Below are 22,588 nucleotides of genomic sequence, written 5' to 3' on the forward strand. Positions count from 1 at the left end.
CTCTCTCCTCCTCCTCCTCTGCTCACTCGCAAGCCCTCTGCGGCCTCCCCTCAGCCCTGCGGCCATGGCACGTGCCCAGCCCGAATGGGTTGTTGAATCCCATGATTGCACCCGTTCACCCTGTCTCTGGGCCATCCCCCATCCCCTGGTAAGCCTCTCCCCTGGGGCCTGGGGACAGCTTTCTTCCTGTCCTCCCGCCTCCTGCCGAGTGCCGGTCACTGTCCTCCGGGGGCTGCCCTGTCTTAGCGATCCTTCCACGGAGGAATCCTCTCTTCTCACGCCACGACGCTCACCCTCCTCCTCCCGTCTCAGAGGATGTGTGGCCATCAGCCAGCGGCACAGGCCCCACGTCCAACCGCAGCCCCTGCAGGCTTCTCACAGCCTGGGGCAGAGCCGCCTGCGCTCCCGCCCTGCTGGGACTCGCTCTCGCCCCAGTTCCAGCAACAGCCCCGGATGTCCGGCGCCCATCCCTGTCCTGGGCCCCGCATCACCGCTCCCCTACTCAGCAGCTAGAGTGCATTTTCCCGTGGGCAGGTCTGCTTGCGTCTCCTCGCTGTAAAAATGCCTTTAAAGCCCCTGTGGCCCCAAGGAGGCACTCTGCAGTCTTTGGCAGCGGTCCTGTCTCTTCCTCCTCCCAGCCCTTCTGCTTCCTGCCCCAGAGCTACTCAACTTCTTTCAGTTTCCAGAAAATGCCACCCTTACTCTTTCGCCTGCATGAAAGTTCTCCTCTCTGTTCACCTGACCACTTTCTATTCATACTCTGCTCTCAGAGCAGAAGTCACCGCCTCCAAGAAGTCTTCCCTGACTCCCCAGACTGACTTTGATGATCTCCTCTCAGCCCGCAAGCCTTGTTTCACCATCTACTTGCCCATTAGATTGTCTGTATCCTAAAGGGACACTGTGGACAGGTGTGGAATCACTTTGTGGTTTAGCCACTTTGTGGCTCCTTGGGTGGCAGGCGTGTTGGGAAAACAGCTGCTGGCAATAATTACTAGCTCTGTGGCCTTCAGAAAATTGCTAAGCCTCTTCGTGCCTTAGTTTCCTCATCTACAAAATGAGTCCACTAATAGCGTCTATCTCATGGGGTCATCACAGGGATTAAAGGGGTTATTTCAGGGAGAGATCTTAGCAGACTGTGTGGCATAAATCTCAACTATTCAGTTGTTGTCAGCCCTATCATTGTCTTTGTCTTCCCTAGAGACACCACGGTCTCCGATGCCATCGGGTAAATGAATGGCTGCAGGGCCGTGCTCGCTACCGCCCTGCATTTGATGCTCGTGTGTATTCAGCCCGCATGCTGGATACCCAGGGAGATTGTCCATCAGGGTGAGCACCTGGTGAGGCAGTTGAGGAGCTCAGTCTCAGAACCCAAAATGTGGCTACTCCACACATATTGGGTGGTGGGGACGGAAAGGAGAGAGCCCACCATAAAGCCCTGCTCAGCTGCAGGAGTGAGGGGTCCAGGGACTGAGCCAGGTGTGGTCAGGGTCTGGAGCCCCTGTGAGACTCACTAGGTGGGCAGAGCCTGGGCCCTGGGGGAGGGAAAGAGGAAAACTGGACCCGGGCATCGGTCGCCCCCTGGAGATAGGAATCAGCCTTAGGACAGCAGGGTCCCCTCCAGTGAGGGCCTGGGTTCCAGGTAAGCTTGGCTGGAAGCTTAGGGGTTCCTGGCCAGGAGGCTGCAGCTGAAGACAGAGGGGCAGAGAGCCTGGGGTGGGACTGAGCTTGCGTGGGAGTCAGGAGGCTTGGCTTTGGGCACAAGCATCCTTGGGGATGCAGAGTCAGGCAGTCAGCACAGAAAGGCACAAGGAAAGTGTCCAGTACAGGGAAGATGGTTTATTGCTGTCAGGAGCCCCCTGTGCCTGTGGGAGCCACACGGGCCGTCACTGGCACCTTCCCAAGATGAGCAGACAGAGCCAGGCTGTGCCCAGACATCCAGCACCCGGCTTCTGTTCCCGGCACCTTAGCGGACCCGCGCTGCTTGGAAGGGAGCTCTAGGCTTCCTTCAACTCTGTGACTTTGGCCATAAAGAGGATGCCTTGCAATGCCTTGTCTTGGATGATCACCAGAAAGGGGCGGCTGAATCTCAGAGTGAACATCGGGCCCATTCTTCCAGACATGGGTATAATCTTGATTCCTGTGGCAGCAGCTGCTTCCGTGCCCACCTCAGCTACATCCAGTGCGGCCTTGTGGACCATCTAAGGGGACAGACAGCGGTGCTCAGACACGAGTGGGAGGGGCGGCAGCCTGCCCGTGTGCCGTTAGGGGACTGACATCTATCCAGCGTCCGCCGCGGGCACATCCCACGCTATGAAATGTGCTTGCTCCTCTGCACAGCCCTGCCGGCTAGTTTCGCACAGCCGCAGTGCCAGGTGCGCAAATGGAGGCTCAGACAGCGCGTGGGACCTGTCCAGAGCCGTACAGGTGAAGAGTGGGGGGCCTGCTCTGGGTCCCTCTCTGTCTGAGTGCAGAGCCCTCATTGCCCCCCAAAACACCCACTCCTGTCGGGAGGCGGGGCAAGGGCACCGAAGCCATTTTTCTTGCAAGCTAATTCCTGGCAGCCTCTCGACCACAAAACAGCTGCCGCACACGCCCCCTGGCAGGGCCAGCACTCCTGCCCCAGCTCACACAGCCTTGGGGCTCTCAACTGCTTTGCATGGCTTTGCTTTTGGGACTACTCGGATCTGCTCCTGTGCACAGCCCCATCCCCTGCTCCTGGGAGGCGGTTGGCAGACCCCAGCGCCGTGCTCTGCCTGGGCACACGTACTGGGGACAGCAGAGGGCAGCCCAGCCGACCCCCTTTGCTCTGACAACTCTCCTTTAGAAACGCAATCCGGGGCCCAAGTGGTCTTCTCTTATACCCTGAGTGTATTTCCATCACAATCCCATATAACCATTTCTATTATCTGTTATCATTACCTGCCCCGCCAGGCACTGCATACAAGCAAAGAAATATCACCGCATATGAAAGATAAAAAACTGAGGGTGGAGGACTTTCATTGTTCGTCCTACAGACACTACACAGGGAACCATGGGAGTGTGTCCATGGCTGTCTGATTCTTCCTAATGTCAGATTGCTAGGTCACAGTATGTGGCAGGGGAGGTGGCGACCAGCCCATAAGTGTACCCCAGCTCTCCTGGACTTGGAGGAGTCCCAAGGAGGAGGATCCATGATGAGAAACGTACATATCTACACACATTCAAGATTACCCAAACGTCCATCTGCCATTCAAATTCAGGTACGGAGCACAAGTCGCCCAAAGTTCAAAGACTCACCTGGGAGAGCACGAGGTTCTTGGCCCCTGTGATCCCTGACAGGTCGGCTTCCTTGGTGAAGACAGCCCTAATGCCCAGCCGGGGAAGGATGTTTTCCAGATTATAGTCCCCTGAGATGGAAAACTTCGGCAGCTGGAGGCTATCTATATGCCTAGGTAATGAGAAAAAAAGTATTTGAACCTCTGCTGGCTTGGTGCCCACTTTTTCCTACCTTGGTACATAGTTTTCTCTGGAAATAAGTAATCCTTTCTTCAGTTTCTTAACCCCTAGCATTTATGCTTCTTAATTCATTAATGACCTATTTGCATCTGCAAGTGTTAAAGGTGCCAGGCAACGTGCCAGGCCCGGAGTCTCGCCACTGTCTGAGCCTAGCCCCACCCCCAACACAGCATGCAGCACCCTCACACCAATAGGGCCAAGAAGCAAAGTGAGAGATAGGAGGGCACCAGGAGGGCTTCCTGTAGGAGGCGGTATTGAGGCTGTGTCCCAAGGGAGAGGAAGGAGGGTAAGGGGAGGCAGGAGACAGGTGGAGGAACACGCAGGAAGGTGGGGAGCAAGAGGAGCTGCCCCGTGGAGTGGAGGGCGGCCTTGGTGTGGGGGAGGAGAGGGGCAGGGTGGAGGCTGGGCAGGGGCCAAGGTGGGTCATGAGAGGCTGGGGTTGCCAAGGAGACTGATTGTACCAGAAGGGCTTTTGGGATCCTGAAATGATCAACTGGAGGTCCCTACCTTGCCTCCCAGTGAGCTCTGCATGGGCGCTGTCCCCGAGCCAGTGCAGGCTGGGCACAGGGCAGGTAGCAAGATCTCGGGCCGGAGGGGTCACCTCACCCCGTGATTTCCCTCTCCCTTCGCTTGTCTCCCCGTTAAGACTCTTGTCACTGTCTGCCTGGTCGGACAGCTCCATGGAGAGGCTGTGTCGCTCATGAAACTTTGAATCCCATGTAAGGAGGGCAGGCGCCCTCTTACTCTGCATATTGATTCGCTCACTCATTCATTCAATCATTCCTTCATCGAGTGTTTACTGAGCACCACCGTGAGCCATGCCTGTGCAGACACACAATTCCTCAGTGTTTGGAAAGTCAAGGGGGTTTGGAGGATGCACGTTCCGTGCAAAACTGCGTGTGGAGCCCCTGCTCCGTGGCAGCCGTACGGGGCTGCAGGAAGGAAGCGTCTGCAAAGGGGCCCTGGGATCTGGAGTGAGAAGGGCTGAGAGTCGCACGGGGTTGGGGCAGGGGCTGCAGCCTCAGGTCAGGGTCCCAGCAGGTCCCTCTCCCTTTGTGGTTTACATATTCAAGTGCCTTCCACGTCCCCTTCCCCACTGGATTTTTCAGTCACCCAGTAAGGACAAGGGCAGACCAGGGACACCACACCCCACTCAGCAGGTAGCCACAGCGCCGGGCCCGGGACGATCACCTGGTCTGCAGCGAGTCTCTCCACCTCCTCAACGTCTCCGGGAGCAGCTTGGCTTCCACCTGCTTCATCTTGCCCAGGTCAGGGAGGACGAGGAGCGCGCTGGCGTTGCCCGTGTACATCAGCTCCGCAACCGCGCAGGACAGCTCCTCGTCCCGGAAGTAGGGCACGTCCAGGTCCTCCATGCTCATCATGGGCACCTTCACCCACTTCCTCCTGCTCAGGTAGAATCTTGCCTTGACAGTGTCGTGGGGGTCAAAGGGCGTCTTCCACTTGGCTAGAGGTGGAGCCAGGAGTGGGAGAACCGTGTGAGTGCCAGGGTGGCCCTGCCTCGACCCCCACGACGCCTGGCTCCCCCAGTGGGGCGGCCGGCCTTGGTTTGGAAAATGTTAGGGTGAACACGTGGGAAGTGGGAAAGTCCTGGGGATGAGGGAGCGCCTGTGGCTGGACCGGAAAGGGGACCCTGAAACCACAGCCTGGAAACTTGTGCTGAATGAGGAACGAACAGGAGTCTGGGATGGGGAGTGGGAGAGACAGAGCAGTAGGAGAGCAGGGAAGAGGCGTGGGGATGGTGGGAAGCCAGAGCCTGGGAAGACATGGGCCACCCTGGTTCCTTGAGAGTAACAATGTGTTGCAAGCAATAGTTGGTCAGTAGCATAGCAGGATGTGACTATACGTGGCTTGTGGGGGTGGTTTGGGTGGACATGGGAGGAAAGAGGGTTGTACATGTGAGTTTCGAGGTGCAGACAGAAGGAAGTGCCCATCTATGTGAATGATGTGAGGGACAGGGAGGTCCCTAATGGCAGGCAGAACCTGGAGCCAGAGTGACCGTGTGCACTTGTGACATCTGGAAGGTGGGAGTATGGGACATCCCAAAAGCCATGGACTCAGAGGTGCTGGCTGTGAGTCCTCAGTTCGTGGCGGGTCACGCCCAGCTCTATGGCCTGCGAACATCCAGCTCAGACTTGCCCTGGGTTCTGCGTTGGCTTGGCCCGGCCTCACTACCGGGCTTAACTCCAGGGCCTCACTCCCAGGCACTCTGACTCTGGAGCCCGCCAGACTTTTACCCTTGCAAAGGTGAAACTCCATGAAACTGCCTCTAGCTACAGTAAACATGAAACACAGCCCAACCTGGGAGTGATCTGAAAGGGGAGCTCCTGCCTCCTGCTTGCTGGGCAAGTTTAAATCCGAATGAAAAGCAACGCACTGACTCACACCCAGGGCCAGCGGGCTCCCCTGAACTCATGTCCTGGGACGACAGACTGTAGCTTGGAAACCCCCACGGGAGAACACGATGCCTGTGGGCAGGGCGGGGTGTTGGTGCCCCCACCCCCAAGCCGTGGGCACCTTCCTCTGCAGTGGGTTGCCTAGTAACACTGACCCGGGGCAGAAATAGCCCGGAGACTCGGAACCACATGTCCATTTCCTTCTGAACCTCACGCCGGACACTCACCTTTAAAGAAGATGTAGTTCACCAGCACCATCATCGTGCTCGGGTCAAGGTCCTTGACCAGATCTACGATTTTCCCCCGGGTTTTCTTCTCCACGTAGTCATTGATGAACTTCTTGGCAGCGGCAGAGTCCTGGAAGTTGATTTTGAAGGCCTTGGAGGCGTACAGCCCCCGGGCGTCCTCCACGAACCTCTCCCGCAGACGCAGCTGCTCCGCGATGAACATGGCGTTGCCCGTGCTCAGCTGCAGCTGCTCGCTGGGCCGGCTGAGGCTGCGCAGGAGCTGCTGGAAACTCTGGTGAATTGCCGCCTCTGAGGTCTCCGTGAGGTTGAACTTGAGGCCTTGGAGAAGCTCCGTCAGGGTGGTGCCACCGGCCCCCAGGGACAGGAAGGCCAAGGCTGCAGAGACGCTCAGCGGGGAGAAGATGACGTTCTCATTAGGGTTCTGCAAAGCCAACTGCTTGTAGAGGCCGAAGACAAAGTCGGTGTCGCTAGAGCCTAATCGGAGACTGTCCCCTCTCGTCCCATTGTCGTGGTCCCCCAGGGTCACACTCTCCTGGTCACGGGGGCCGCCCGGGTGGCAGAGGACAGCAGGGCAGATCCCGGCCACCAAGAGCCCCAGAGCCAGGAGGGGAAACATTTTCTGCACTCTCCACTCTGAAAAGACAAGAACCGTTAAGTCTCAGAGGGCCAGCTGGTGCTCCGTCCCCCTCCCGCTGCCTCCCATTGGCCAGCGTTGGGTCCCTGTGAGCTGCTCTCTCGGGCTCCCTGGGCCCCTCCGGGCAGCGGCTTCCCTGGCACCCAGCACACACGGTTACGTTCCTGCTCGCTTCCACCCTTTGCGGTACGTACTGTAATTGTTGCCTCTTTTCACACTGGGGGAACTGGGCACAGAGAGGTGACGGGGCTTGCTCAAGGCCTCACAGCGGACAAGTGCAGGAACCGGGTGGGCAGCCAGGTTTGCCTGGCTCCTAGGGCTGGAAGCTGATGACGGGGATGAGGTTGTGTCCAACCAGACCTTGTCCTCCTCCCACTCCTCCTCCTCCTCCTCCTCTTACTCCTCCTCCTCCTCCTATTCCTCCTCCTTCTAATCCTCCACTGCCAAGTGCTGAGCACACCTTATTCAGGGGGATAGAAAACAGGCCTCCTCTTCCCCTACACCCTTCTCCTGAAGCAGAACCCAGGGAAGGAGTCCTGGCCTGAGTCAGAGGCCAGAGCACCTGTCCCAGCCTCCAGATGACACGTGTGGCCACGTGAGGTCTGGTCGCAGTTAGGGTTAACTGAGGGGGCACAGAGGTGGCTGGTGCAGTGCCTGGAACTCAGATGGCCCTGAAAGAGGGGGGCAGGTCTTCACTTCCACCGTGAGCCTGGAAGGTTCTCGTGGTAGGGAGAAGGCAGAGTGAGCTTCAGAGTCTCTGAGACCTGGACTGGGATTTCATTTTGGCCACACATGGTCACAGTGTGGTGGCAATCAGGTGACGGAACCTCACTGAGCTCAGTTCCCATCTCAACAGGACACGCTGAGTGGCTCAGGTGAGGTAGGTGATGAAGGTGCCTGGCTCCTAGGAGGTGTTCCAGAGGGTCACCTCCTCCCACCCTCCCCTCCCCTCCTGTGCCTGAAACCACAAGCCAGAGTGCACGGTCAGCTGTGTAACAACAGCAGGACCGTACCTATTCCCACTGTTTCCCCAGTGATGGATAACGATCAGTCCTACCCGTTCTCTCACTAACCGCCCCTGCAGGAGTTCTGTTGTGCATCACTTCTGAAAAGAGCCCAAAGGATGGAAAAGACATGTGAATCTCTGTTTTAAATTTTTTTCTTTTTTTGAGAATTTGCTTTCATAGAATTCCTAAGTAAACAGCATGATAAGGAGCTACAGGCTCAACCACATGTCCTGTGATAACCCCTTCTCTAAGATGGCAGAAAACCAGGTCTTGGACTTTGGAATCCTTGCAGTTTACGTTATCTATCTGTTGCCCCTTAGGTTATCAACTGACTGAAATGCTGTTTATTCTCTTTGTCACCCTTAAAATCAGCTAGCCACTTGGGCTTACAGCTGCCATCTCCCTTCTGTTCCTTTGGGACGCCCACTGTGCCCTGTTCTCTGTCTCTTCCTCCCTCTTCCTTTGACTCTCTCCTCTCTGTAATTCTTAGAAGATAAACTTCTTTTGTTCCTATATCTTAATTTCTGGGTAAGAATTCTTTCTCCTCCCGCCCATGGGCACCTACTAGCCTTTCCACCCTGGCAAGAGGAAGGGCTCAAGCCACCTCAGGGGGTCTGGGAGGCACACAGGGTGACTTCTGCTCTGTCTGCGCCCCTCAGTCCCAGGATTCAGAGAAAAGGGGCAGCTCGGGTGTTGGGGAGGTGAGAGGGGGAGAGAAGAAGGGAAAACAGGGGAAGAGGAGGGAGAGGACACAAGCGGACAGGACAGGGCAGGACAGGTGGGCCAGGGGGAGGAGGGTGGATGAGAGTGGGAGGAGAACACAGGAGAGGGAGGGGACAGGGGGAGAAGAGGAGATAGGGGAGGAGGAGCCCCATGCAAAGGCTTCCAACAGCCCAGGGCACAGGCAGCCTGGTTACCTCAACTATTTGTTTATTCTCAGGATGATGCAACTATTTCCTTGGGAAGGCACTGAACAATATTTTTCTCCAAAATCATTACCAGGGGAAAAGGCATGTCCGTTCTGCCTGGCAAGTTGTAGGACTGGCTCTGTCTCTGAGCCATCTGTCTTTCCAGTAACTGGGTAAAGGCGCAGGCTGTCTGTCTGCTGGGCCAGGCGCCTTGCTGGGGAAGAGAGCCGCCCAGGTAGCCTCATTTAGACCCCAAATCACAGTGGGCCCCGCTGCCTCTGCTCAGAGGGACCCACCGCAGTAATGTCATCAGCAGCGTGGTCTGAGAGCTGCGCCCCGAGCCAGGCCCCGGGACAGCACCTCTTCCCCATGAGGGTTGGAGACACAGCTGAGTTGAACCAGAATCCAAAAGTGTCAGAGGCAGAAATGACCCTATTGGCCCCCATGGCACCCCCGCCATCCACCATTTACAAGCAGGCAAACTCAGACATAGAGAGAGGACTCCCTTAGGAGGCACGGGCCGGGGGGATCAGTGGGGAACCAAGACAGCCCCTGACTCCCAGCCCAGAGCTCTGAGCGCACCTGCTCCTCGCCCGTCCTGCCCCACACAGCCTAGAGCTCTCCTGGGAAAACAGGGCCGTCTGCTCCCTGCGTGAAGCGTCACGGGTTACCTGCCTCAGGCAGCGGCTGTAGCTGGTGGATCGCAGAGCGGCGCCTGGAGTCCACGGGCTGTCCACGAGGGCTGCTTATTTATCCCCCGAAGGACTCCTCCCCCTGCTTGGGAAACTCCACCAGGACCACTAAGTGGTTTGTTCTCAGCCTGGAAAGGGTCCGATGATAAGTTCTGGTAATGTGGATGTAATTACATCTACTCCAACAACCTGGTTACAGAAATAGCTCAAATTCTTTTCCAAAGAAGTAAAACAACCAAAACACTCTTTGCCACATTAGTTTTTCTTTCTCTTTATTGAATACTCATTGGGAAATATGGGAAAATCCAGAAAATATAGAGAAGGGCATTGGAAAACAGAGACTCACAGAGGGCCCCAGCTAGCGTTTTATTGCATTTCTAAGTCCCTTCTATTAATGTCTGTGTGTGAGTGGGTCTGACAGGAATCTCCACACACACACTCAGATATACTTCACACATATAGGACCTTTATTTTCCTGTAGCTAAATTCACAATTTGAGCTACAATCTAGGGAGAATTACCCCAGTTCCCAGAGACTGAGGGATGGTCGCAGGGCCCCCGCCCCTTTCCCTGTGTTCTCTCCAGAGAAGGGGAGGGAGAGGTTGGGGGGTCACAGTGGTATGGGACCCTGGTCCCCATTTCTCTTCGGGGGCCTCCTCTGACTCAACCTTTGTCCGTGGGGCCTCGGCCAGCCGTTGGTTCTCCCTGATGGCTGCCGCCCCTCACCCGACCTAAGGTCGCCTCACGTCCCTCTCTTAGCTAACCTTGGCCTTTCTTTCTTCATGGGAAAACTTCCCCTTAATTCCCCGTGGTTACAGCACCCCATCCACGACAGTCCCTGACAGACCTCTGTGCAGAGCAGGATTTGGAAACCGCGGAACCTACGGGAGGTTCTAGCTGAGGCGTGAGGTAGAGCTGACAGGAATGCTGCGGGCTCTGCTCTCCTCATGCAAATAGCGGAAATCCCTCAACCTTAAGGTCCTCATGCCTCAGATGCAGAGAACAGTTTGCAGCTGAGGAGTGGTGGCTCATGTCTGTGATCCCAGCACTTTGGGAGGCGGAGACAGAAGGATTGCTTGAGGCCAGGAGTTTGAGACCAGCCTGGGCAACAGAAAGAGACCCTATGTCTACAAAGAAAGTAAAAAACAATCTAGCCAGGCATAATGGCACATGCCTGTGTTCCAGGCTACTCGGAGTGGGGGTGGGGGCTGAGGCGGGAGGATCACTTGAGCCCAGGAGTCTGAGGTTGTTGGAGGCCATGATGACAGCTCTGCACTCTAGCCTGGGTGACCGAGTGAGACTCTTTCTCAACAAACAAACAAAAACAAACAAACCAACCACAACATTTCCCTGACAGCGTAGTTATAAAGACTAAGTGAGACAATACTAAACGTTAGCTCTACCACAGTAGGAGTTTTGTTCTCCTGTTTTGGATGGTGCCGCATCCTTAGTCCTTAATAAATATTGGCTGACTGTAAAGCACTGAGATGACCAGTAAGAATTTGGTCCCATCCTTCCTTAAATGATGACTTATGTCCTTTCAGGCTCCAAGTATTCTCAGAATTGAATACATATTTTTAACTTACACAGAATCCCAAAGACATGGTGGCTAAAACACGATGGAAACTTATTTCGCTCTCATGCAATTGCAGTGCTAGGCAGCAGTGCCAGGAACCAGGCTCCTTCTGTCCTGTCACTGTGCCATCCGTAGGTGTGTGTTTGCCTGGCCTTAGATGCTCACAGGGGAAGGACGGGGCATACCCTTTTCTTTAAAGGAATGTCCTAAATGTTGCCAGTGTCATTCCCACTTGTGTTCCCCTGGCTGGATCTTGGTCCCATGGTCATGCTTAGCTGCAAGGGAGGCTGTGCAAGGCAGTCAGATTCTGCACTGAGTAGTCACATCCCAGCTATAAATCTGGGGTTCTGTTACCATGAGAGAGATGAAGGGAATGGACACTGGGGATGACTGATCCACTTGCCCCAGCATATTACCTGGGTGTTCTCCAGTTTTCCAGCCTCAGGAGAACCATTGTTTTCTTCCCTTTCTTTTTCCTTCAGGAGACAAAGTCTCAGTCTGTCACCCAGGCTGGGGTGCAGTGGTGCAATCACAGCTCACTGCAGACTCCAACTTCTGTCCTCGAGCCATCCTCCCAAATAGCTGGGATTGTAGGTGCCTGCCACGTGCCAGCTTCATCATTTCCTTTGCAATGGACCTGACTTAGTCTGAACCTCCAGCCTAATGTTGAGGCAGATTCTTCTCTATCCTCTGCAAGTACTGTGGATGGTGCTTGTTGGGGAATGAAAAGTCCTGGGTGCCACATGTTACCTGGAGCTGCAGGCTGATGCTACCAGGCCACATGCACCCCACCCAGGCCATCTCCCAGCCTCTTCTCTGGGCTCCTACAGTCTTCCTTTGTCTTCTTCAGCCCAGGTGCTGCTACTGGCCCTTCCTTCGCTTCTGCAAGCAGTATTGGTACAACGATGGCTCCTGTCATAGTGAACCCTAGGGCCCGATGAGCCCACAGGGAGTTATGACACAGCAAAGCAAAGCAAAGCAAAGCTAGTAGCAGGTGGCACTGTGCCAGGTCCATGCTCCTTCTCTTTGGATTCGTCCCCAGTTGCCACCTGCCTCCTAGCTGCTGGGCTGCAGGACTGCTGGATCCTGCTTGTCTCTCACGTCACAATCCCTTGAGAATATTCTCTTACAGAATCCAGGGTACCCCTACTATATCTCTGAGCCCCATGAAGGGCAGAAAAAAGGGAATTAGGAGCGTGCCGAGGTCTGAAGAGATGCCCCTGTCCATGAGGAAGGGAGCTTGACATCCTCGCTAAACTCAAAGTGTGGCTCAGGGACCACTAGCCTCAGCCACAGCAAAGGGGACCTCGTTGGAGAGGCAGATTCTTGGGACCCAGCCCAGGCCCGCTGGTTCAGAATCTGCACCCTACGAATATCGCCAGGGGATCTGTGTGCACCGCAGGCTTGAGAAGTGCTGCTTCGGAGGCCAGGCAGGAGAGCAAATCTCTCCCTGGGACGAGGTGTTTACTTTCGGATTTCCCGCTGTTTTCAGTTTCTGGGCTGAGACTGCCTGCTCCTGCATACCGTAGCTCCCACCCAGGCTCCATTAGAGCACGCCGAGGGCCTGTCCCAGGCAGAGTCAGCTGACCATGCAGATCAAGGAAGTACAGTGGAATCTAAAACAGAACTTATTTTGATCCCTCCTTCACATAGGTGTTAGACATTACCATGCTTCCAACACACCATGCATGCATTTATTCCTTCCTTTATTGCACTAACCGTTACAGTGTGATTTCATGAGCCAGGCGTGATCCCAGGCACTGAGCTTCCAGCAGTGAACCAAATAAATGATGCCCCTGCTGTCCAGGTGGCCTTGTCTCTGCAGTGCCCTTAATGGAAGGGGTGGGCCTGCAATCCAAGGGTCTGCAAATTTTTTCGGTAAAGTGCCAGCTAGGAGATATTTTAGACTTTGATGACCACGTGTGGCCTCTGTTCCTCTTCTCCCTGCTCCTTCTCCTTCTTCTTCACAATCTCTGTGAAATGCACAAAGCCATTCTTAGCTTGTGATACATACAAAAAGGGTCTGCAGGCTGTATTTGGCCAGTGGGCCTAGTTCGCTGAACCCAGGGAAACCTCCTAAAGCAGCCTTACTGTGAAGGGATCTAATACAAGTGGAGTGTAGAAAAGGGAACAAACGTCCCTACCCTTTCAGTTCAGGCTCATGGCATAGCTCCTGGCCCAGGCGCTGCCCCCAGAGGTTTGGAGTTTGGGTAAATTTCGTTGTTCCCATCCCACCTCTGCACTCCATCTGCGCTACTTGAAATGCAGGGGAGCCCCTTCCTGATTGGAATCTTCTCTTTCTTCCCTCTGTGAAGCCGAGCACTGTGCACTGGTCACCAGGCCCAGGGGAGGACTCCAAAGGCCTCGCTGACACCATCACCTGCGTCACTCCTGGGGGAGGACTGGAAACTCCTTGTTAATTTCTTTCCTCTCCTGGATCTGGCAGGAGGTGTCACACACACCCGGCTGCCAGAGTAGGAGGCTGGTGAGCAGAGCACTTGCACAAGTCATGCAAATCAACTTTGTTACTCACTGACAGGCAGCAACAATCAATGGGGCCTGGGATCCGTGGTGACCCGGTCGTCCAAGGCCCAGGCCAGCTGGCCGGGGTGGATGGCGTCCTGTCTGCATGTGGCCCACCCTGCACTGCAGCTGAGGGACCTGGAAGGCATTCCGCCCTGGGCTTTATATCCCGGGAGCTCCTGGGATCACTTAACTCAGGTGCTGTGGGACATCCTGTTTAGGAAGGACAGGGACTGAGCCCTGGTTCAGTCGTCCTAAGAACTCAGAGTGGGAGGAAGGAGAGCGGTATGGGCCAAGGCCATCTGGGACTTGTCCCCCTGCAACTTCCCTCCCCCAGGACCTCTGATCCTGCTAAACCCTCTGCTCTCTTCCCCACCTTCCCCCTCACATCCTTGCCCCCTGGTAGTTGTCAAATTGTCATTCACTCATTCAGTCCCATGGGACTCCACTCTGGGTAGGGCCCCACCAAGTGCTGAAAGTTGCACAGGCAGAACATCTGCAAGGGAAAATGCATTTGCATAGGCAACAGGTTTCACAGGCCAAACTCTGATGACTGCCACAGTGTTGCAGAGGCCTGAGTCAGCACACTCAGGTAACCAAGGTGCTACCTCCTATGTGAACCCATGCGATCACCCTGTCCCATGGCATGTTGCCACTTTTGGTCAGAGCCATGTAAAAGCGCTCGCATGTTCTCGGCCATGCTCATTGTCCATGCTGTATCCCCCCCCAACAATAAGGAGCAAGTCTCACCTGCCGGCTGCCACTCACCGGTTCTTCTAATTACCGAAGCCTGGGCTGGAGCGAGCGCTAGCCACGTAGTCCCCTCCTCACAGGAGGCCTTGCTGTCTTGGTGCTGGTTGCTTGTGGGTGTGTGTAGGGAAGGTTGTTCTCGTTCTGTGGTTGGGGTCTCAGATGAATGGGAGCTGTGTCTCCATCAGTCACCGTCTCCCCTGAGACCGCGGATGGGCTTGCTCCTCGGGCTTAAAACGGACCCCGGTGGGCAGCACAAGCTGAGCTGGAAGGTTCACCCTGGCTTTGGCAAGGTCAGGGCCAAGGTCTCAGGAGACTATTGCAAAGGGTTAGGAATCTGGTGGAATGAGGACGTGGAGAGAGCAGCGGGGCTGGCACCCCCCTGTGGACCTGAGTGCAGCCGCAGTGCCTGCCCCAAGGTGGGGACATGAAAGATGAACATCAGGTGTGTTCAGCCCAGGACCTGGGACAAGCAGGAGCTTGATCCAAGGGACAGTTACTCACACTGTCCCCAGACTGGAGTCACCTTGACATGTGTGGGATCAATCAGAACCTTGGGTATTATGAGCCTGGGCATTGCGGAGCTGCTTGCTGGTTTGCAAGTTAAAGCCTCTGTGGGGCCGGCTGGGTTCCAAGTACAGACTGGGTGCAGGGGGGCGATGGCAAGTCTCTTCGGAGAAGGGTCATGTCCACGCTGGGGCTGGGGTCTAGATGCATAAGAGTGTCCTTCTGGGGTACAACCAGGAGGACCAAGAGGGAAGGGCATCATCCAACCAGGTGTTTGGCATCATGGCTCGGCCACATCTACTCGCTGGGTGACTTTAGGCAAGTTACTTCGCCTGTCTCAACCTCTTTGGTCAATTCTAGCTCCTTAATGAATGCTTAGGAGGAAGAAGGGAGATGCTGACAGTGGCGGTATCAGAGAACTCTGTGAAGGTCCAGCCAGTGGACTCAGCCTCAGTTGGAGAAGCATATAGTCGACAGCCTGGTTTTGCCCGACACCCATGCGGCCCTGAGACGGTCTCACGCTGCCTTGGTTCTGGGGGTGTCAGGGGAGACGCTGAGTGCAGATGGACGGCAAGATTTGAAAACTCCCTTCAGCACAACCCTGTCCTTGGCTGTGTCCCGTGTGGGAACACAGACGTGTTTGGCAAGAGCAGGGAGAATTCCTGGTTCTGTTTTCCATGCTGCTCAGACATCCCTTCCCCTCTGTGCTGTGCATTTTCCTTCGAGGAGGGGTGGCTGCCGCAGCCACCACCGGCTTCCACTGCAGAGCTGCTCCCAGCTCCCACCCTGCGCCCGGGATCCCTGTAAGCAAGCGCTGGTGGGTGAGACCTGCCTGGCCCCCGCCTCTTACTAACTGGAAAACCTCACATGCTTTCATCTCTCTGAGCCTGCGCTCCTTCCCTCTGTGCAAATTGAGACAGACATACCCTCCTCACCCGCCATTCATTTATGCAGTCTGTCCACCCATGTGTTTTTAAATTAAAAATCTACTATGCAGGCACTTACTCTGCTGGATTCTGGGGCTACAATACTACAGTCACTTTACAGACGTGACCACAATTTCTTGATCCTTCTTCATTCAGAAGATGGAACGTAATTACCCTCCCCTGTGTTGGACTGGACTCAGTGACTTGCTTTTCTTATTTTATTTTTTTGGTGATACACAGTAGCTCAAGTTTTTCTACATCCACAGTTGCCCTGACAAGGCAGCTATGGGAATGCCAGCGAGGCCAGGCCATGGGACAGGGTTCCAGTGGGTGTAGTTTACTGTATCTCCCACCCCACGCTTTTGAAACACGCACATAGAAAATGTCCAAATACTGTTGCACTGTGTTAATACCTGTTAACCTTCTTATTTAGTGCCTCTACCTGAAATGGATACCTATGAACTCGACCCATTGACCAACCAGGTTTGTCTAGTCAGATTGAGAAAGAGCAAACATGAGGTCCTACTCTAAAAAATAAATAAGAAGAAGAAAAAGAAGGAAAATTAACCAATTGTGGTGGTGCACACCTGTAATCTCAGCTACTTGGGAGGCTGAGGTGAGTGTCTTGCTTCAGTCCAGGGGTTCAAGGCTGCAGTTCGCTATGATCATGATACTATACTCTAATCTGGGTGATAGAGAGAGACCCTATCTTACAAAACACAAAAGAAAAGAAAAAGAAGAAAAGAAAATAAAAGGCTGGTCTCCAACTCCTGACCTCAAGCAATCCTCCTACCTTGGCCTCACAGGCATGAGCCACCGCACCCGACCTCGTTCCTTTCATACAAAGTTGGTTTATTAAACTTGCTGAGCAAGGGAGAATACCACCCCAACAGCTCAGCAGTGTCTCAGAATAGAGTAGCTAAGGAAGATTCTTATATGGTCTCATGGGCCAGAGTTAGTCTATGGTGGTTTTAGGGTGATGATAAGAACCCGTAAAGGAAAATAAAACTTTCTGGATCTTCCAAACTCCTTATGCAAAAGATAAGGTCAGGCCTGGAGGCTGAGTCATGTAACATCCTTTACCAAATGAGTGGCTGTTACTAACATTATACATTAGCCAAAGCCCTACAGAGAGGTTAGTGCCTTAGACACCCATGAAAGACTGCCACACAGATCATTCATAAGGAAATTCCTTCCTGCACGCCCATAAACAAGGACATGCCCACTGCAACTTCAGGTCTGCACACGAAGGTGAGCTCCCCAAACTAAAGTCTGTTCGATTCCACACTGATGATGTTGATTCCGAGCTTATCCTTCCAGGCACAGAACTGAGACAAGAGGAGACCCATCATTCCTCTACCCACCCGGACATGTCTGCAGAACTGATTCTTCCCACTCCTGTTTTCTCTTCAAACGTCACCTTGTCTTATATAAAATGTCCATTTCCTGGGCTCTAACTAAAGTCCCATAAGAATGTAACCATTCTCCCTATCACCTAACTGCCCTTTTCCAAAATCCACACCTCCGCCCATAACCTTTAAGGAAATGTGTAAATACTAAACCTCCTGAAGACTTCTTCAGAAAGACAGGCACAGACGCATCATCTGGGGCTTGTGTTTTTCCCGGATACTCCATAAAGCTGATCTAATAAACCTCAATTGGTTGGGATTTTTGCTTCAGTCATTTTGGCTTTTGAAAGCATGGTCAGGGTTTGTAAACTAGGTGAGTAGTCAGTGATCTTTCTTTGGAACCCATGCATCTGTGTGGAGTTACTGTTAGAATAGGTGGCTGAGGCCTTATCTTGGAGCACAGGGGTCTGAACATGCTGCAGTTAATACACTCTGGACTTAACTTGTACGTGTTGCAAGTCCCAGTTGGATACAGTTTATCTGTTTTGCACACTTTAGTTCAGTTTGCTTTGCAAATTGTGGTTTGGGTTCATTTCTTATTGGAGTCAACAATTTTGCCCAGAAAGAGGATGCTCTGGGTGTCTGGGGAGCGAATAGCCACCAGGAAGAGCCCGTTGAAACACGCCATGATCAGTGGGGTTCTCGCTGCAAAGAAGTGAAACTGGATTCTGTGGTGGCAGCTGCTTCCCTGCCCTCCTCGGCCACATTAACCACTTCAGTACCAGCGTCGACTATAGTCGACAGCCACAGATGAATGCCCACAGCAACTTTGGCCGACAGCCGTGATATGACTTTTCTAATTTTTCATTTATCAAAATAAAATTGTGAACATTTAAAAATAATGTAGTGAAAACATATATGTGTATGCTACCTATTCTGATTTACATTGTAAGTAAAGCTGCCTGTAAAGTAAAACAAGCTTTCAGTGCTTCAAAGCTTTCCTCATCACACAAGAGCAAAACAGACGCGTCGTCAATGCACAGCACAGATTGCCGTGCGGACTGTGAGTGCCGGCTGTGGGCACGGTTTCACGGCCGGTGAGCGCCATACCGAAGTGGTTAATCACAGCCTTATGTGGCACGTGTGGGGACAACAGGGCACCATGAAGTTAGATATCTCGACACATTTCTGGTGTGGCAGAGGGTGAGCGGGTGGAGCGGGGGTCATGGACCCCAGCCAGGTCTCTGACATGCATTGTCATTATTAGTGGAGTAGCAGTAACCTATCTGATCGTGCTCTGGGATCACTCAAGTGCTCAGGCAGTGACAGCGACGTCAGCTAAGTTGGCCAAAGTTGCGTAGCTGTGAAGTGTCAAACCAAGATCTGGACTGAGCTCTGAGGGTCCCCTCACTCCTAAGTCCCCATGCGCAGCCGTGTGGAGGAGCAAGGGCTCTGCGATGAGGGAGGAGAGAGGACAGCAACCCTCATGGAATCTGTCCTCACTTTTCTCTTCCATTTCCCCACTGGCAAATCTGCATAAAATGCATGTGGAGCAAGTGGAACCCTTTTAGCAATATATGAATCCTTTCATGTCTTCAGCCTCAAAGTACTGCCTTGTTTCTGGTCACTTCTTGCACCTGTCAGCTCCTCCTGTTATGTTTCCTGATGGCCCAGCCTGGAAGATAAGAATCCCAACATTTCAGTGGCTCTCCGGGCAGCACTTTCAAATATGCTCCTTTTCTCTTTTGTCAGCCACTCGTGGTCCCCACATCTTGTAGCCAGGGGAAAGTTAGACTTCAATGGCACCTTGTAGTCTGCCTCCTTTCTTTGTATGTCTGGACTGCAGAGTGTCCCTGGAAACCGCACTGCTGCACAGGTAGGTGGCACTGTGGTCTCCAGCCCCACAGAGGACCCTTGATAGTGCCTGCTAGAAGTTTCCTGAGGTGCCTTTTTGTCTCCATCCCCAGACTTCTGGGTTTTTCTCTCCCGCATGAAGGGTCCCCAGCAGACAAGGTCTCTTTCTGCAGCACAGGAGACGGTGGGAGCCATCGGACGGAGCTTCTTCCCTTTTGGACAAGAAGACATCCAGAAATCCGTCCCTCCAGTCCACACTCCCCTATCGGACGTCAGCTCATAGACCCATTATTCGCAGACTGCTCTTCTCAGGTGGCCTACGGGCATCCAGGACTCCACAGGTCCAAACCGGAACTCACCTTCTTCCTGCACAAAATGCTATCCATTCTGTAATCCTTAGCTCATAGGATAGCGCGTGAATTTCACTTTCCCAAGCTCCTGGGAACCTGGGTGTCATCCTCCACTCCTTTCTGTCCCTCCCGCAATTGACCATGAGGTCTTATCAGTTCTACCTGGTAAATATCTCTGATCAGCTCCCTTTCCTCTGCGTCCTTGCCCAGTTCCTAACTGAGGTGAAAATGCCCGGTCATTCTGCTTCTCTTCTTCCCACCAAATCTGCAATTCACTCCCATCCCTCCTCCCCTCCTCAGCCAGGGTGATCTTTCTAAAGGAGAACCTAACCAATGCACTTCCCTGCTTATAATATTGCACTGTTGCTCACCAAACTTTGAATAGACTCTAAGATCGCTAACATGGTTTACGTGGTCCTGTTCATGGTCTTGTTCATATTGTTCTCTTTAGCTCCACAGATGACCATGGTTTTCTCAAACTTGGTGATCCCCTGGATCTTCTTCTTGCCCAATGAATACACCACGCCCTTTCTTATATCCTGCCAGCACATCTCCCAGGTGTCTCCTCTTCACTGCACAGGACTTAGCATTTGAGAACTTCTAGGAGGTCCAACTCAACTATCCTAGTCTGGGGTTGGTTCCAAGGCCCACTGGGCAACCTGTACACCACCCATCAGAGCGGTTGTCACATCCAAGTTCAGTTACCTGTCCTGCTCACCGAGGGGAGACTCCATGAGGGCAAGTTCCAGGTCCACCTCCTTTATCTCAGAACCCCAGGGCCAGCCCGGGGCCTGCGCCCGGAGGGCTGGGCATTCACGAGGCTGAATGAGGGAGAACTGTCATTGCTGGTGGGGGTGACTCTGGGCCCTGGACGTCACTGCGGGTCAGTGAGGGAGGTGATAGGTCAGAACAGGGGTCGGGCTGTCCCTGCAGCTGGTGGGTCTGTGTCAGGAGGCCTGTCAAGGGCAGCAGATGTCAAGTGGTCCCCAAGGGACGAGTAGCTGATGTGAGTTGATTCACTCAGAAAAGATTGCCTCAAGGTGTTTTGCTGTGGCCAGGGGTACTGAGACCCAGGAGCAAGTGTTTCAGTGACGCCTGACTTCTTAAACACGTGCACACACACATGCACCTACCGGCCTGACTTTTCACACATGTGCACACACATGTACACATGCCAGCCTGACTTATTACACACGTGTGCACACATGTACAGACCATCATTGTTCCCACTTTAGAGACAAGAAAACTGAGGGTCCATGTGAAAGACCCCTCTGTAGGGGAAAGAGTAGCCTCTCGTTCGCATGGACATTTCCAATGGGCTGTTCTCGGATCTCCTGGTACCACTGTCCCTTGCCCTCTGCCCTCCCCGGGGCTCAGCTCCCTCTGCCCTGGTCTGTTCCTCCCAGCACCGAGTCTGAGGCCCACGATTTCAGTCCGCGCATGGTCTGGGGCCCCTCCATGATCCTCGGCCCCTCCTTGATCCTGACCGCCTGACCAGCAGTTGACCTTCTCAAAACCCAAAAGGGGGCAGGCAAGGATAGAGAAAGAAAACTCACAGCCCTGAAGCTGGAGCCCCCAGCAATTCCTAGCATTGGGCCACCAAGGGGTCCATCGCTGAGCCTGGAAGATGTGCCATGACATCATGGTCCCCTCCCTGTCCCATTGCATAGCTTCCCCCATGCTAAATCCTGGGAAATGTCTCTTCTACTCCAGAAATCACCATAGTCGTTGGGGCGGGGGGCGGGGGGGTGGGGAGAGGAGGCTCCACAGCATCCTGCTAAGATAGCTGCTCCTTCCTTCTTCTGCCCCTGGCCAGGCACCCCACCCCCACCCTCTGCCTTTGGCATTCCTGTCCCATTGGGAGCCTTGGCCTTTGACCCCCTGCCCTCCCCTGCCTCTGCCCAGGGACTGTGCTCTCTCTGGACACTTCCTGCTGCCCTGCAGGATGCTCACAGCACAGCTCCAGGCTGGTGAAGTGCCAAACCGCCCATATTGATTGTCCCTTAGGAGTTGTGCCCCCTGCGGCCCTGGAGGCTGGCCACCCGTCTCCCGGATCATTTCTGTGGTTCTGAAAGCTTGCTCAAGGCTCCAGCATCTGCCAAGCATGGAGCTGACTCCAGCATAGCGCTCACTGCCCACGGCCCTGGCTTTCCTCCCCTAGAATGCTTACCTCTAGGAGTGCACCTGCGCTCTCTCCTGCTCTCTCTCCTCCTCCTCCTCTGCTCACTCGCAAGCCCTCTGCGGCCTCCCCTCAGCCCTGTGGCCATGGCACGTGCCTAGCCCGAGTGGGTCATTGAATCCCATGATTGCACCCGTTCACCCTGTCTCTGGGCCATCCCCCATCCCCTGGTAAGCCTCTCCCCTGGGGACTGGGGGACAGCTTTCTTCCTGTCCTCCCGCCTCCTGCCGAGTGCCGGTCACTGTCCTCCGGGGGCTGCCCCGTCTTAGCGATCCTTCCACGGAGGAATCCTCTCTTCTCACGCCACGACGCTCACCCTCCTCCCGTCTCAGAGGATGTGTGGCCATCAGCCAGCGGCACAGGCCCCACGTCCAACCGCAGCCCGTGCAGGCTTCTCACAGCCTGGGGCAGAGCCGCCTGGGCCCCCGCCCTGCTGGGACTCGCTCTCGCCCCAGTTCCAGCAACAGCCCCGGATGTCCGGCGCCCATCCCTGTCCTGGGCCCCGCATCACCGCTCCCCTACTCAGCAGCCAGAGTGCGTTTTCCCCTGGGCAGGTCTGCTTGTGTCTCCTCGCTGCAAAAATGCCTTTAAAGCCCCTGTGGCCCCAAGGAGGCACTCTGCAGTCTTTGGCAGCGGTCCTGTCTCTTCCTCCTCCCAGCCCTTCTGCTTCCTGCCCCAGAGCTACTCAACTTCTTTCAGTTTCTCGAAAATGCCACCCTTACTCTTTCACCTGTGTGAAAGTTCTCCTCTCTGTTCACCTGACCACCTTCTATTCATACTCTGCTCTCAGCACAGAAGTCACCGCCTCCAAGAAGTCCTCCCTGACTCCCCAGATTGAATTTGATGATGTCCTCTCAGCCCGCAAGCCCCATTTCACCATCTACTTGCCCATCAGATTGTCTGTATCCTAAAGGGACACTGTGGACAGGTGTGGAATCACTTTGTGGTTTAGCCACTTTGTGGCTCCTTGGGTGGCAGGCGTGTTGGGAAAACAGCTGCTGGCAATAATTACTAGCTCTGTGGCCTTCAGAAAATTGCTAAGCCTCTTCGTGCCTTAGTTTCCTCATCTACAAAATGAGTCCATTGATAGCGTCTATCTCATGGGGTCATCACAGGGATTAAAGGGGTTATTTCAGGGAGAGATCTTAGCCGACTGTGTGGCATAAATCTCAACCAT

The 22,588-nt window shown here is 54.3% G+C and overlaps 1 protein-coding gene across 3 annotated transcripts; it reads right to left on the minus strand.

The window, feature by feature from the left end:
* Positions 1 to 1,816: 1,816 nt before the first annotated feature.
* LOC105866180 (alpha-1-antichymotrypsin-like) lies at positions 1,817 to 9,445 on the minus strand. 3 transcript variants are annotated; one of them, XM_076003750.1, is made up of 7 exons: positions 9,378 to 9,445; positions 7,849 to 7,896; positions 6,986 to 7,117; positions 6,137 to 6,790; positions 4,687 to 4,960; positions 3,277 to 3,427; positions 1,817 to 2,198 (listed from the first exon to the last, which is right to left on the minus strand). In XM_076003750.1, the coding sequence occupies exons 2-7, from the start codon at positions 7,889 to 7,891 to the stop codon at positions 1,995 to 1,997; spliced, it is 1,458 nt and encodes a 485-aa protein (XP_075859865.1). In that variant the 5' UTR covers positions 7,892 to 7,896; positions 9,378 to 9,445; the 3' UTR covers positions 1,817 to 1,994. The 3 variants fall into 3 exon arrangements, with proteins under 3 accessions (XP_075859865.1, XP_075859863.1, XP_075859864.1); XM_076003748.1 differs by lacking the exons at positions 6,986 to 7,117; positions 7,849 to 7,896; XM_076003749.1 differs by lacking the exons at positions 6,986 to 7,117; positions 7,849 to 7,896 and having other exon boundaries at positions 9,382 to 9,442.
* Between the last annotated feature and the right edge of the window lie 13,143 nt (positions 9,446 to 22,588).

The sequence above is a fragment of the Microcebus murinus genome, chromosome 6 (genome assembly GCF_040939455.1).
Source record: "Microcebus murinus isolate Inina chromosome 6, M.murinus_Inina_mat1.0, whole genome shotgun sequence".
In the NCBI taxonomy this organism is placed as follows: Eukaryota; Metazoa; Chordata; class Mammalia; order Primates; family Cheirogaleidae; genus Microcebus; species Microcebus murinus.